Source organism: Solanum pennellii, chromosome 2 (genome assembly GCF_001406875.1).
Source record: "Solanum pennellii chromosome 2, SPENNV200".
NCBI classification, from domain to species: Eukaryota; Viridiplantae; Streptophyta; class Magnoliopsida; order Solanales; family Solanaceae; genus Solanum; species Solanum pennellii.
The window spans coordinates 58421875-58437737 of NC_028638.1; the positions used below are offsets into that span (position 1 = coordinate 58421875).

Below are 15863 nucleotides of genomic sequence, written 5' to 3' on the forward strand. Positions count from 1 at the left end.
CCATGAGATAAAGTACTTTAAATATGTCAAATTTTTTCTAATATTTTCTTCATTTTTCATGAAAAGTTAACTTTTTCTACAAAAAAAATAATAACTTATAACCTATTATTATTAAAAATGAGGCCCCTTAAATTTGGAGGCCTAAAGGAGCATGTCTTTTTTTTAACACTATCGAGCCACCCCTGTACTCGACTAATACAACACACATCTTAACCTAGCTAATTATGTAATCCAAGATAAAGTTAATAAGCTATTATCTTTATGAGAAAATCACACAACTTAACAATTTTATATGATACGTCCAAACAAAATTTTAACTTCAAATCATGATTTCATATCGTATATTAAAATCGACTCTACATCAATTTTTCGATCTAATATTACGTCTTTGCCTTAATTACGTCTAATAATTGTATGTTTTTGGAAGTTAAAACCACAAATGAAATTCTAATTCTTAGTAAAGCTTTACTGGTTAATGACTAATGAGTTTGCTATGTTTTAAACTAGACGACTAGCTAGATGTGACTTTGTAAAAAGGGGAAATCCCAAAGAGCCGTCCAAAAGGGCCTGGACTGAAATAGTAACATATTGGGTTTTAAAATCCAGTCCGTTTATTGTACAAAAACATTTCACTTTCCAAACTATTACAAGTCCAAAAATGTAATTTGCCCTTCCAATCGGACTGCCCAACTTGAGAGCGGACGTCTAATGATTTCCACTTATTACTTGGGATTTTATGGTCGGTTGAGGCCTCCTGAATGTTCGCTATTCATGTTTAAATAAATTTCAATAATATCATTGTTACTTTTATAAATGTATAAATGAGATTAGTTTCTTAGTCCTCCGCAGATATTTTTATTTTCAAAATACGAAAAAAGAGGTTTGGATGAACACCCCACCCCTAAATCTGCCTGTGATCAGGTGATCTACATGTTTCGATAACTTATTTTATTTTATTTTTTAAAAAAAATCTACATGTTTCATCAACCCATTGACCAATTTAATTTGGGTAAATATTGAAGAGAAAAACTCTCTGAAGTTGTTTAACTATAAAATCATGACCTAAAAATTACTAGTGGTTGCACCAATTAATCCAAATAGATGTTTGCATTCTCATTTTTAGCATTTCACCCAATTAAATTACTTTAAAAACATAATAAATAAATATAATCTAATATAAATATTTGATGCCGAATAAGTATTTGCTATCGAATCGGTAAAGCCATGATTACCCTTCATGTCGCAAACACACAATACTATAATATCAAGCCAATTTTGAGTTCTATACACTAGCATTGCAATTATTGTTTACCCCAAGGAGTGAGAAATAGAAACAAATACTGACAGGATAAGAAAATAGTGATGAGATAAAGTTTTTGTATCTTGTTTGATTTTCATGTTTGAAATAACTTATCCCCATTTATACAATACTGATGGAATCATTTATCCCAAAATTTATTTATTTCTAAAACAATTAATCCTAGTTAGACCATCTCCAACCCTACTCTATTTTATTCTCCATTCTCTATATTTGGAGAGTAAAATAGAGAATGTCCTTTTAAACCACTCTCTATTTTACCCTCTCCTCTCCAATTATAGAGAGTTGAATAGTAGTTCTCCAATTCATACTCTCTATTTCACTTTTTAAATATCATATTATTATTTCTACTATTTTTTAATTAACATATTATTTTTTATAAAAGATTATTAATTAAATTTCTAATATATGCTATTCTTTTTAAATTTAATATAACATTTTAAAAAATATTTTATTTTATATATACTTACTTTCATCTCGAATTAATAATATTTTAATTTTTTTTTAATTTTCATTACTTTGTTATACAGTTTGATGTTATATTAATTGTCACTATGAAGAATGCACAAAATTTAAATGATAAGATAAAAATTTTATATTTAAAATTATAGTAATACATAACATATGCATAACAGAATAATTTTAAAATCACAATAATAATTTAGTAATCCGGTAAGTCATTTCTAGATTTAATGATATTCGAAGAAGAATTAGTGTATGATTTAAAGAAATTGTGATTATGATTGCGGTTATACTTATTGATTTCTTTTCTCAAATATTTATAGTTGTTCTTTAGAAATATAAAATTTAATATTAAATAAAAAATTTTACAAAATTAAAATTTTATATTAGATGAAATTATATAGGATGATTATTTATAAAAAAAATTATATTATGGAATAAGAAAATAAAAAAAATATATAATATTGACTATTGAGTAAAGAAAAAAAAAGTTTTGTTAAAGACAGTAAAATAGAAATTTAGATTAAAATTAATTATCTAAAATAATAGAAAATTTTATATTTTGAGAATAAAACAGAGGATAGGATTTGAGATGCCTTACGGTTATTTATTTTTCATCCGTAAAGCTGATGAATGCCAGCTGAGTGGCTTATACTTTTTTGACTTGTAATGGTAGATGTTTTGTTTTTTTCTTTTCTCTCTTAAATTAAGAAGCATGTTAAATTCTTGATGTGTCTGCAAAGGAAATTGACTAAAATGTAACCTATTATTAAATAGCTATGAAAAAACGTAGGTTCTCAGGTTTACAGGTCTTTGAATAAACTTTAAAAGACACATTAGTCAACAATAAATTGTTGCAAACTTGGACTATATATATATATTAAAGCAGATAGTGATTAATTTCTACACTCGTCAATTCGTATGTCAATGTTGAGGAAATCACGAGTCACCAAAATTTTCCACTTTGTCCACATTCATATCCTAAATATGAATGGAAAATTAATTTCGAATATAAAACCAATATTAATGCATGTCTAGACAATTGTTATACGCATATAGTTAGTCAATATTTTTTTTTTGATTTATTTATCTTTATTCTTTTTATAGAGTTCAATTTAAGAAGAATATTATACAATAAATATATTTGAAAAAGTTACCAGAATGCACCTTTATCATTACATTACAAGCTCTAACTAGCATCTAATTGTATCACTACAACTGGATTTAGCAGATAATTATTAGCGATTAGTATGAATTCAAAATTTTTATTCAGGAATTCAAAAAATAAAAATATAAACATATAAACAAGTTAATAAAATACAATTTCAAAAAAGTAGTAGTATATAGTTTATAGGTCGAAAAGATAATTCCGTTACATGAGACCTTTTAGCACGTGTGGATTTTTTTTGAATTTAAATCTACTCTTTTAGCATTTTTAAAAAAATCAAAACAAAAAAGATGAAAAATTGATCCTGAGACTAAAGGAAGGGAAGTGAAAAAAAAAATAAAATGTTCATAATGAGACTTGAACCCTTAGACGCTAAGGTCAAAAAAAATGAGTTCTTCCACTATACTAAAACTTACTTCATTTTTATGAAGAGTTCAAAATTTATATATATATCTATATATAAATACAGGAAATTATCTATATAAATATAAAAAATTTATTTAGAATATAATGATATTAACTCAAGAAATAGATTTTCACTGCATATATCTTTTGTAGTAGTGTATCGATGGAATTCAAAAGCTTATATGCATGCATAATGTACTCAATTGATCAATATTCATCCTTATATATATATATATATATATATATATATATATGGTTCTACCAGCTGGGGTGGAGTTGGTTTATTCGGACTTTCTTCGGCGGAAATTATATTATTAATACATAGTTAAAATAATTTTATCTATATATATATATATAGTACATATCGAATTTTCTTTGGCTATCTATTTCTACAGATTATGAATCCTTTTATTGAAAATTATGACTCTGGTTCTGAGTTCTATTCTAATTGATATATTTTAATTTGATGTAAATATGTATTTTGTATAAATATTTGTGAAGAGGAAATATTTTAGTAGCGGGTAGGTAAGGACTAAGGAGTTGCGTTTGCATGGCCAATTTTTCTCGGATGTGCGAGGATCCCGGAGACGGTACTCTATATTATGCACATCAAATCTTCTTCTTTGACTTATGCTTCTAAAGTTTCGACTTTTATTACCTAACACTCTAATTATTTTTTTCTACTCTCTTAAGTCTTAGGTTAGGCGCCGCTATGATGAAACAGGGTTAAAAATGTACTTGTATACAATTTAATCAATTTATTTAAATTAAATATGATTAAGTCTATTAATTAAGCACATGGCATGTCTGCAAAGTGTGTAAGATCAGACAATATCGTACATCTTAAAAAACTGAATTTAGTTAAATTTTGATGTAAAATGATGGATATAACAAGGGATTAATGTGAATGTATCTAAGATATATAAATCATGAAAAAATAGGTAAAGAAGCCAAGAAAAATAATATTGAAACTTGAAAAAAAGAAACCGACAAGTGCTTTTCCAGCTAGTTGCAGTTCCGATTATAAGGCATCCAGAAATCGAAGATTTTGTACATTAAAGTTCTCTAAAGTTAACTTATCTATTCATATACAATAAAAAAGTCTGACAAAAGACAATAAAAACGATTATATTTGATTTAGTTTCCTTTATAGATTTATCAAATTTAGTTTTGTTTATAAACAAATCCACAACATTTGTTTTTGGAGAAATATTAGATCCGAGTTTTCTTCATTTAACTTTTATTTTTTTCATTTTAATTTATTTATCTTTTTTTTTATATGTTTCAAAAATATTACTTCTCTTTTTAAATTGTTTCAAAAATATACTTAAGTTCCTGATGTTCACATAACATTTTTAATACATAAAATTAATAAAGAAATGATGGATTAATAACTGTGCAGAGGATAATTTACTCAACTATTTAATCATTACTGAGACCGAATGCAAAAAATAATTTACAGATTTCATTCATAAATTCATCAAAAAAATAAAATATAATTAATAATTTTTAAACCCAATCACTTACTATATTTTTTTTCTTTCGACAAGGTAGTGGTAAACAAAAGTTCTTTTTTTCTTATTACTCCCTTCATTTAAAAAAGAATATTTTTTTTTTGTTTGATTAAAAAAGAATAACTCATTTCCTTTTTAGACAACACTTTAATTTTAAATTTTCAAATAGCATGTTTAAGACCATAAGATTAAAGGTCATTTTGGTACATTTGACATAACTTTAATTTATAACCACAAAATTAAAAAATTTTCTTTCTTTTCTTAAACTTCGCTTCAAATTAAACTATATCATCTTTTTTTAAACGAATGGAATATTTATTTAGGGAATTACTATTCCTGAACTATGATTCAATGGACAACACACCTAAAGAGATACTGATGAGTTTTCACAAAATTTGCTCAAGTACGGTACTTGTCGTGTGAAAAGGTTCGTTCAACAAACATGTTTGACTCCAAGTTCATTAAATTACTAGTACTATCCTAACTGATTTTGTGCTTAATTAACCCATTTAAACAAACTTAATCAAACCATTTAGCCATACAGTAAGAAAAGATTAACGCTGAATAATTACGTATAAAACTTATACATCTTAAGACGTTTTCTTTGTAATGCAACAAAATTATAGTTACCATAATAAAATAATAATAACAAATTATAAGCTTTAATAGAATGGAGAATTTCCTTTTTACATACAATGAAAAATAAAATAAAATAAAATATATATATATGAAAGAGTTTTGATTTTCAACAAGATAATACAAGCTAAATTGACTAAATTTTTATTTTAACGAAAAATGAATTCAAATTGAAGAAAGAAACGAAATTCATCTTAGCGTTGCATGGTTTACATTCAATTTGAACGAGTCGTAGCTCAAGTCTTTTGTTTTTATATTTTTTTTTCTACCATTTGGAAGAGAGTTTAGTTACAACTTACAAGAATGATAATTCTCCTAGTTGTTTTTCTTTTCTAATAAACAACTTCTTTTTTTTTGTAATAATTAATATAAGTTAGTCAAGCCTAAAATATATTGTCAACGATGGCTAAAACCAACTGAGGGGGTAAGATTAGTAAAATACTTTATACATTCTAGAAGAAGATGAACCTAACCATCAAAGATAAAAATCAAACTTAAATAATTAAAGTGGCCAAAATGGAATTGAAACGAAACTCCTTTTATTCAAAAAAGAGACGAGGACAAATGGAATTGAAACAAAATTCCAACCCTGCTAAGTAAATTAAATGATATAATACAAAGACAAAAAGATTCAGAAAAGTCAACTAAAATGGGAGGGAAAAAAAAATGAAGTAGAAGAAGTAATACGTAACCGAAAACCACTAATTAATATGCGTTTTACATCTAAATCTTACTTATAACTTATAATTTAGTGATAAGTTATGTTTTTTTTTCAAAAATAAATAAGTAAGGACATTGTAGACATTGAAATTTTATGGGACTCGCGTTCAATTTGAGTTGGGACTCTACAAATTGTGTTCAACTCAGATAAGAATTCTTAGACGCTACTCAACCCTAAACCCTAATTTATGCCTATATAAAGGGTAATAAATTCCCTTAAAAGGCATCTCGAAAATTTCATAAAGAGATCAAGATCTCGAATACTCCACAAATTGATGGATTATTCATATGGAGAGGTCAAATCTAAATCATCCTAGTTCGAGAAATACGCCACTAACGGCCCTCGAATCATGGATAAATCCTAGGAGAATAGAATTAAGAGATCAACATAATTGTACCCGCTATCTTAATCAATAAAATTTATATTTCTTCATATTTTATTTGTATTATTTATTTATTTTCTATATGTTTAAAATTTGTTGCAAACATACATATCAATGGTAGTACAATCTTCAATAATTTTTTCCTAGATCCATAACAATCGTATTTTTCTTTGGTCTTCTAGTATGTATGTTAATAATAATAATAAAAAGATATGGTTACTAAGAACAAATCCTCCAAATCAAACACAAGCATCTCGTGAATCAGACGGCGTTGTCACACTCCTTTGACCTGATCAGTTTAAATTTCCCCAAAAGAGACCCCACAGACTCTTATTTCCCCAAAGAAAAGGTCAATGAACCACTACTCTCATGACCCACCCTACAACACAACAATCTAAATCATTTTTCCCCTTTTATTAAAGCAACATAATATTCTCTTCTTTCACAACCCTCGAGAAAGAAAAAATAAAGTTACTTCTCACTATACAATAATTTAACAAAAAAATAAAGTGACAATTTACCAGTAAAATTATTTAGTAATCTTGTTTTTTTTCTAATAACTACTCATTGGCAGAATCGGAGTACTAAAGCTCGACTAACGAATATCCCATTTTTACATTGAATTAAGAAACCCTATTGTCACTAAAAGAATTTCTTATATAAGAATCACTAAGATATGGTAGAATATATTGGATAGTATACAAAATTTTACTTATGAAGATATATTTTTATCGTTTTTTGACCTAAAAAAAGTGTAAAGTAAAAATAAAAGAAGCGCTAGTATATGTGTGCGATCGTATTCGCACCTAATCTTGACGAGGCAGAAGTTAGATTAGAGTGACAGGTAAGTCACCTACTGTTTACTTTATCACAACTTTCTTCTTCTTTTTTATACTAATAAATACCCTCAGCAATGCCATCACTTTGACTCTTTTTATCAAACTCTCTCATTTACATTGATGTTTCTATTTTCTGAAATCAGTATACTTCTCATTTGTCTAAATTAGTTACTATAATATGGCTGTGGAGCTAATGATGGATTACAGAAGCACTAGAAATAACAATAATACTAATTGTATTAACTTCGTTGCGAAATTAGAAGAAAAATCAGTTGTGCAAGAAGCTGCTTCTGGTCTTGAGAGTGTTGAGAAACTCATCCGATTATTATCACAGTCTCAATCTCAACAAATTCAGCAGCAAAATAAGTCTCCAGTGGAGATTGAAATGGTGGCTGAGGCAGCTGTTACAAAGTTTAAGAAGGTAATTTCACTTCTAGATCGAAACAGAACTGGTCATGCTAGATTCAGAAGAGCTCCTTTGCCTTCAAATTCTAGTAAAGATTTTGTTGATACAAAAGTGTATTCTCCAACTCCGATCCAACAAGTTCCTTTAATTACCTATGACCATTTTAACCCTCTGGTTCCAAAGACGATAAGTTTCTCCTATTCACCGGAAATGTCTCGCACAAATTCGTTCAATATCTCGTCGTTAACAGGGGAAACAGAGAGCAAACAACATTCTTCATCTAATTCAGCTTTCCAGATGACCAATCTTTCTTCTCAAGTCTCTAATTCTGCCGGAAAGCCTCCATTGTCTTCTTCTTCACTGAAACGAAAGTGCAGTTTATCGGAAAATGTCGTATCTGGAAAGTGTAGTGGATCTTCCGGCCGATGCCATTGTTCCAAGAGAAGGTAAACCATTCAGTTACCGTATCGATTCCATTGTTATTTATTTAATTACATTTGTTTTGATATTATATTGTTTAGTGCAATAGATATTTGATGAGATGAATTTTAAATTTTAATTTTACAGAAAGTTAAGACTAAAGAGGGTAGTTCGAGTACCGGCAATAAGCATGAAACTGTCAGATATCCCACCGGATGATTACTCATGGAGAAAATATGGACAGAAGCCAATCAAAGGATCTCCACATCCAAGGTATATACTGAGCTAATCTTATAATTAAATGTTTTCAAGTATTTATTAGATTCTAAATTATTATTATTATTGCGATGAACAGGGGATATTACAAGTGTAGTAGTGTAAGAGGGTGTCCAGCACGTAAACATGTTGAAAGAGCATTGGATGATCCAACTATGCTGATTGTTACCTATGAAGGAGAACATAATCACTCACTTTCTGTTGCTGAAACAAGTAGTCTCATTTTAGAGTCTTCTTAAGTAATTAGGAATCAAAAATTGTGTAGCTTCTCTGAAAAGACCAAGGCTTTTCCAATCAATGTAAACTCGTTGTTGGTTAGATTAGTTGATCAATCTGTTGAAGTAATTCAAGATCTGTCTCAAATGAGATTATGCATAGTAATTAAATATTTTATATATGCGAAATGAAATTGCTACTTCGTTTATTTTCTATGTTTTTTTAACTAAAAATTTACAAATACAGGTCAAAAAACATAAATTAAAGGATATAATGGATTAGGTGCGTTTGAATAATTCAAAGAAATAGTACATGCATTTCGGTTCTTTATTTTACTTTTTTACTACGTAGCTTTTGTCTTTGGATGCTTAACATATAACAAAGAGACGTATGATTTGATGGAGTAGCTATAGCTTTATCTTTTTTCATTTCTTTATTTAATTAATGTAATTGTGATTATTTGCTTTAGATATATAGTCTAAATAGTTGATCCATAACAAAAGTAAAAGCAAGAAAGTGACTTGGTCAAAAAAGATAGATGCCGTAGTGAAACAACCTTGCTGATCTAGATGGGGTCTCTTTCGATGTCGTATTTGGAACGGTTGACTAACAAAAAGAAAAATGGGTAGTAGTATTATAAGGGAAGAGAGAGAAGTTGGTAGTTGAGAAAATGGGGACGGCTAATTTACTATTCTACTTACCATACTAATGACAAATGAGAAAAGTAAATGCAACAATTTGTGGTGTTTTCTTTGCAATAGGTGGATTTGCATTTAATCATAATAAGTTGGCTCTTTTGGTATAAGTTGTCTTCGATGTCCATTTTCTTATCATGATATCAGAATTAGATCTTTTAACTGTGATTTAATCAATATTGCATCATTATATAATATTGTTTAGAAATGTATTAGGCATGAGGTCAAAAGAGTAAACGTCTATCTTCTTATCTAGATATGAATACATGTACTTTTATTAAAACTAGATATATAAAAGTCAAGTATGAACTAGATAAGTTTAGAATCTAGAGTTTAAATATTAATAACATTCGCAATGTAATATATAACTTGAGTTGAGAGCAACAGATTCAATAGAATTCGTAGAACTCACACTTCTAGTTACCTAAAAAAATAAATCAATTGGAAGTAAATGAATGCTACATGACCACATACTTGAAAAACTTAAGATGTTGAAGCAAGCAAACAAAAAAAACAAATTAAAAAGAACTCTAGATGGAGTGAACAAAGAAGATGTTTGGTGTGAAAAGTGTTGAAGCCCACGCACGTAGGTACGTATAAGAGGAAAATGGAAATTATGATGAATCAATGTTTTTGGTTCACAAGTCAAAGAAGAGCAGATGGGTTGATTGAAGAATTCATGAGGTATTAATTATTGTGGTTCAAAGTATGTGGACCTACCCTTTGTTTTTTTGCTTCCTACCTTTAATAATTTCTCTATGCTCAACGTCAAACCTGCATGGGAATCGTCCTATTTGTATGGCTCTCTCCATCATAGTCAACTTTCGTGGTCATTTTTTGGTCTTATTTTTCGTTGTTTCCCCCCTTTCCCACGCCATTATGTTTGAAACTCTCTCATATTAAATGATGGAGTTAAAAATACATTTTATTATAAGATTTCAATTATGAAAAAGTAAATATTTAAAAAAAACATAAAATTTAATCTATACTTAATATAATTGTATTTGTTGATAGACTTGGTGTGATTATATTTATTAATATATTAATTTGACACATTTCTATTGAGATTCTTGATACAATTACATTCATTTCTATGTTTAATATAGATATGGGAATATACAAAAAACATATACATTTAATACGATTATATTTGTTCGTAAGACTTGATATAATCGTAGTTGATACAAATTACAAATTAAAATTGTATTCATGATACAAGTTGATATCAATACGACATGTTTTATCCTCTCTCTCTCACAAATATCACTTGTATCTGGGAGTGACAATTTCAGTCCATATAAGTGAAATGAAATTATTTTGCCTGTATTAAATTAAATAATCACTCATATTTTCCTTCCTTTAATTAAATGGGTTAATGTGGTCTTCAACTTATTTAAACTCATACAAATATTGACAAAATAGGTTAAATCCGAGAATCCATATGTAGCCCATATAAGTGAAATAAAATAAATTTTTTGTTTTTGTTTTTAGAAATAAAAAAATTTAGGGGTCGGTTGGTGGAAGGTGTGTGTGTGGTTTGGGGGGGGGGGGGGTAAATTAATTTTTTTTGAAAAAAGAGATTCTTTTTTGTTTTTGAAAAACAAAATTTTTTAGGAATAGGCTGGTGGAAGGTGGGTGGGAGTGCATGTGCGGAGGGGTATTTTTTTTTTTTTTTAAACAATTTTTTAAAAATGGATTAGAACCATTTTGCCCAAACCATATTTGACCCAATTCATATTTGCCCATATTATATTTGGATGGATTATAATCCAAACCATTTTTTTAATCCATATTCAACCTATCCAAATACGATCCAATCCAACTAGGGGTGTACATGAACGAATTGATTAGGATTTTCAAATATCAAACCAAACTATTCGTGTAAATTTTTAAATTTATAAACCAAACCAAACTAATAAAATTTGGATTTTTTTGGATTTTTCAACCTTGGGTTGGTTCGGTTTTTTCAAATACCAAACCAAATCAATGTGTCAAATTTTTAAATTTATAAATCAAACCAAACTAATAAACTTCAGATTCTTTCGGTGAAGTTTGCATACAAACATATAATAAATTGTGCTCCAAATATTTTCTTAGTCCAACCAAAATACAATTATCTAAGATGTTTCTTAAAAATATAACACAAATATGAGATGAGTATCGATGACACAAAAATATTCAATAAAATATAATAATAAAATCATCATATAAATAAATATTGTAAAGTCATAATGAAAATAATCATAATTTAAAAAATATTAAATCATGCAAAAATAAGTATTAATTACATTACTAAATATTTAAGGAAAACTAAAAAATTAGATTATGTACTATAATTGTCTAAAACAATGTAAAACTAAAGAATAAATATTCAATATTGTTGTCATTCTTAGTATTGAATTGATTTTCTTTTTGCATTAGTATTAATTTGATTTTGATTTATGTTTTATTATAATTATCAACATCTATGCCCTATAATCTTTATTGTACCATTCTGAATTCTAAGTTTTAAACTCGAAATAATATTTTAAAAGATAAAAACTATGAAATAGTATAACAAATATTTTAAAATGTTATCAAAGTAAATATTTTTATGGATAAAATAAAATTTTAAAATTACAATATAATGTCGGGTTGGTTTGGTCTCGGGTTGTTTCATTTTAGTTGAAACCAAACCAACCCAAATATAGTCGAATTTTTTTTCAATACCAAACCAAGTCAAACTAAACCACTAGTTGAGTTTTTTTTCGATTTGACTCGATTTGCAGTTAAGTTCAATTTTCAGTTTGATTTTGTACATCCATAAATCCAACCATTTGCCCCACTACTCGTCTCTCTGCTCCTCCTAACATATAACTATAAATTATATCAAACAAGTTGTAGCTATAAAATTCTAATCAAGCGTAAATTATAATATCACTTTGTCCCTAATTAATTGTCCAGTTTTGAATTGATACACCTATTAAGAAAATAATTATTGACATGTTGAGTTTACCATTTTTACCAATATTAATTATGAATTGGTGAATCAAAAACTAAATTTTCAATAAGTTGTACCTTTTTAAATTAATAATTAAGAATATAATCGGTAATTGCAATTTGTCAAAATGAATAAATAATTTTAGGGATAAGTAAAAAAAATTAATAAGTAATTAAAAATTAAAGAACAGAAGGAAAGTGCAAATGACCCGTATAGTGATCCTATCCTTAAATTGTGGTTGGCCCGTGTGGTATTCATAATTGGGCCTGTCGCCCTAGAGAATTGGACCCGGCCTAAATTAACGTAGTCTACATACCTTTAGCGACATGTGCTAATTGTACCTTAACGGCAAAAGGCGGCGGTTGCGGCGGCGATTGGTTGCGTGACCGTCCCCGTTGCCTGTTCATCGTCGGATCGGCCTGTTTCCGCCGTTTCTCTGTCGCACCATCTACTGAAAGCTTTTAATGGCAACCAAAACCATAAACCTCAACACCGAAGACATTGAAGACGACTGTCTCTGCTCGGAGATCACTACAACTTGCTCTTTTTCTTTGGAACAGAAGGATGTAGAAGAGACACAGTCGTTGTCTCTGAATCGTCCAAATGGATACTTGAAAGGGGAGTCGCGGATAGAGAGAGCGTGGTCTCATTGGAAGAAGCTAGGCGAGCCCAAACTTATAGTGGCACCAATGGTTGACAACTCAGAGCTTCCTTTCCGTCTTCTATGTCGAAAATATGGTGCAGAAGCGGCTTATACTCCTATGCTTCACTCGCGTTTGTTCAATGAAGATGAGAAGTATCGGGCTATGGAATTTTCCACTTGCAAGGTATCTACTTGTTTGTAATAAGTGTCCTGTCAACATTTATGTCATCGTTTTACTTGAAAATCCCCATTCTCCAAGAGCCGGTGGTAAAATAACAATGCCCCTGTTGAACATATTATTGTTGATTTATCCAGTTTTTGTATGTAATTGTTTAACATGAGAATTGTTCACCTATGTTCTACCTAAGTCGTAGTAAATAATTTCATTTGGATTGGTGAAATTTCCATGTAAGTAAGTCTGCCTCATGCTTTGTGCACATTGTTCGACACTACACTATTTCAGCTAATTCTGGTTTATTTTATGCAGGAGGACCGTCCACTTTTTGTTCAATTCTGCGCAAACAATCCAGACACTTTGTTGGAAGCAGCTCGAAAAGTCGAACCCTATTGTGACTATGTGGACATCAACTTTGGGTAGCCTCTTTTTTCAATGTTTCCTAATCAAGATGCATAGATTTTTCTCATATAACATGTTCATCAAGCCTCACTGAAACATCATTCCACTTGAGAAATCTATTTCTTCATCATATACTCTATTCGTACCTGAAGTTTTTTTGAGCAAAGGATAATGGTTTGTCAAGAAACATGTTGAGTATTCAATGATAATCAAAGTTGCACTAAAATGACTGTTGTCACACACCTTTGCTTCTTGATTCCACTTTTGGGGGAGAGAAGGATAACAAAAGGGCCACTTAGGATATATTTGTTAGCTCTACTGGGGTTGTAGACATTTTTGAGCACCGCATCTCCACCCTAAAGTGAAAAATCTGGGTTTTCAATATTATTTTCTAGACTCTTTCTAAGATATGATTAAATAGGATTGGTCTGATTGTGAGTTTTGGTTTGAAATAGTCCATTTTATTAGCAGTTTAGCTAATTGCTGTGTTCCTTTTAAAACTGTCTCTGAACCTACCCAAACCCAATCCTAACTGCTAATTGCCATGTCAGATAGAAGGCAGTGGAAGCAAAACAAGATCAGGAATAAAAATAGTTAGGCATTCCCCTAGAATTATCAAAGAGTAAGAAGCAAAGACAAGCTCCTAAACCATGAAAATCAGTTGGTAACATTCCAATTCTTACATTGATGGATTTGGTATGTTATCCAGTTGTGGTGTTCCAATGGGATTAGAAATTGAACAACGGAATTAGCCAATTAGGAAAGGTTCAGTATAAACATCATTCCGATGACTCCAAGAACTTAATATACTAGCATAAATCTGATTAGCAACTTGTATAAATCAAATGAAGTGTAAATTTAAGTCTGAAAACAATGGAATAAGCTCCAACACATGAATGATAGACCATAATTGGCTCTATATTTTCTTTTTCCACCTGCCTTTTGAATTCATGTGCTTGGTTATGTTGTTGTGAAGGGTATCCATTAGTAATGGGTAGGAATAGAGCAGCTTCTCATCCAGATCAAGATCTGTGGTTTTATTTTTGTTTCTGCATTTCCTTCTACGCTGTTTTATGCACGAGACTGCAGATTTGTTGCTATATTTCCTGGATCATCTTGGCACATCTTTTCTATCAGCTCAGTTTGCTAAGCTACTACTTGCTATGAAGGTGTCCTCAGCGGATTGCAAAACGCGGGAATTATGGAGCTTTCCTCATGGATAACCTCTCTCTGGTCAAGTCTCTGGTAGAAAAGTTGGCAAACAATCTTAATGTTCCGGTATCATGCAAAATTCGAATTTTCCCTAATTTGCAAGATACACTTAGTTATGCAAAGATGTTGGAGGATGCAGGTTGTTCTCTTCTAGCAGTGCATGGGCGAACCAGGGATGAAAAAGATGGGAAGAAATTCAGAGCCAATTGGGAGGCCATCAAGGCTGTCAGAAATGTTGTTAGAATTCCTGTCCTGGCAAATGGTAATATAAGACACATCGATGATGTATACAGTTGCTTGGAAGAAACTGGTACGGATGGGGTACTTTCAGCAGATCCTCTTCTTGAGAATCCAGCCCTCTTTGCTGGATATCGAACTGCTGAATGGGGATTGGGTGTTGCAGGAATGAAGGAAGACGATAAGCTAGATCAGGCTGAGTTACTGATAGAATATTTAAGGTTTTGTGAGCGATATCCAGTGCCTTGGAGAATCATCCGTTCTCATGTACACAAGTTGTTGGGAGAGTGGTTTAGGATCCAGCCAAGTGTGCGAGAGGATTTTAACAAACAATACAAACTCACCTTTGAATTTCTTTATGATTTAGTGAACCGATTAAAGGAACTTGGGGTGAGAATACCACTTTATGTGAAGGATACTGAGCAGGCAGTATCTGCAAATTGACTTGTTGCTCAAGTTCTTTTCTAATCAGAAAGATGGAGCCAGCTATGGTGAATCACCAGGTTAGTTTTCTCACTCAAGCTCGTGCTTGAAAAATGTTGTATGCTCACTTATGTTGGTCAGAGTAGGTTCAGGGTTAAACGTATCTCAGCCTTTTACCTCATGTTTTGTATAATTATATACTGACATTTTTCTTGTATCATTGAGATAATTTATACACTTTTTTTTTCCGTACATCTCGATTTGTATCCTGACTAATTATTTGTAAGGTGACTAAATTGTTATGCAATAGATGCACTTGGACTGATTATTCGG

At 30.0% G+C, this 15863-nt stretch overlaps 2 protein-coding genes across 2 annotated transcripts; both read left to right on the forward strand.

Annotated features, from left to right (window-relative positions):
- The first annotated feature begins 7390 nt into the window (after positions 1–7390).
- On the forward strand, positions 7391–8971 carry LOC107008932 (probable WRKY transcription factor 7). Its single transcript, XM_015208148.2, has 3 exons — positions 7391–8297; positions 8419–8544; positions 8627–8971. Exons 1-3 carry the CDS (start codon positions 7624–7626, stop codon positions 8784–8786), a joined length of 960 nt encoding a protein of 319 aa, XP_015063634.1. The 5' UTR covers positions 7391–7623; the 3' UTR covers positions 8787–8971.
- A 3746-nt stretch (positions 8972–12717) lies between these two features.
- LOC107011565 (tRNA-dihydrouridine(16/17) synthase [NAD(P)(+)]-like) lies at positions 12718–15782 on the forward strand. Its single transcript, XM_015211116.2, has 3 exons — positions 12718–13265; positions 13569–13675; positions 14828–15782. Exons 1-3 carry the CDS (start codon positions 12903–12905, stop codon positions 15549–15551), a joined length of 1194 nt encoding a protein of 397 aa, XP_015066602.1. The 5' UTR covers positions 12718–12902; the 3' UTR covers positions 15552–15782.
- The last annotated feature ends 81 nt before the right edge of the window (positions 15783–15863 follow it).

What these genes read in the sequence shown, in the direction of transcription:
- LOC107008932 (XM_015208148.2), top strand. Translation starts at nt 7,624, where the DNA reads ATGGCTGTGGAGCTAATGATGGATTACAGAAGCACTAGAAATAACAAT. An exon ending in TGCCATTGTTCCAAGAGAAG is followed by an intron (nt 8,298 to 8,418) that starts GTAAACCATTCA and finishes TTAATTTTACAG; the next exon opens with AAAGTTAAGACTAAAGAGGG. An exon ending in AAAGGATCTCCACATCCAAG is followed by an intron (nt 8,545 to 8,626) that starts GTATATACTGAG and finishes TGCGATGAACAG; the next exon opens with GGGATATTACAAGTGTAGTA.
- LOC107011565 (XM_015211116.2), top strand. Translation starts at nt 12,903, where the DNA reads ATGGCAACCAAAACCATAAACCTCAACACCGAAGACATTGAAGACGAC. An exon ending in TGGAATTTTCCACTTGCAAG is followed by an intron (nt 13,266 to 13,568) that starts GTATCTACTTGT and finishes TATTTTATGCAG; the next exon opens with GAGGACCGTCCACTTTTTGT. An exon ending in TATGTGGACATCAACTTTGG is followed by an intron (nt 13,676 to 14,827) that starts GTAGCCTCTTTT and finishes CTTGCTATGAAG; the next exon opens with GTGTCCTCAGCGGATTGCAA.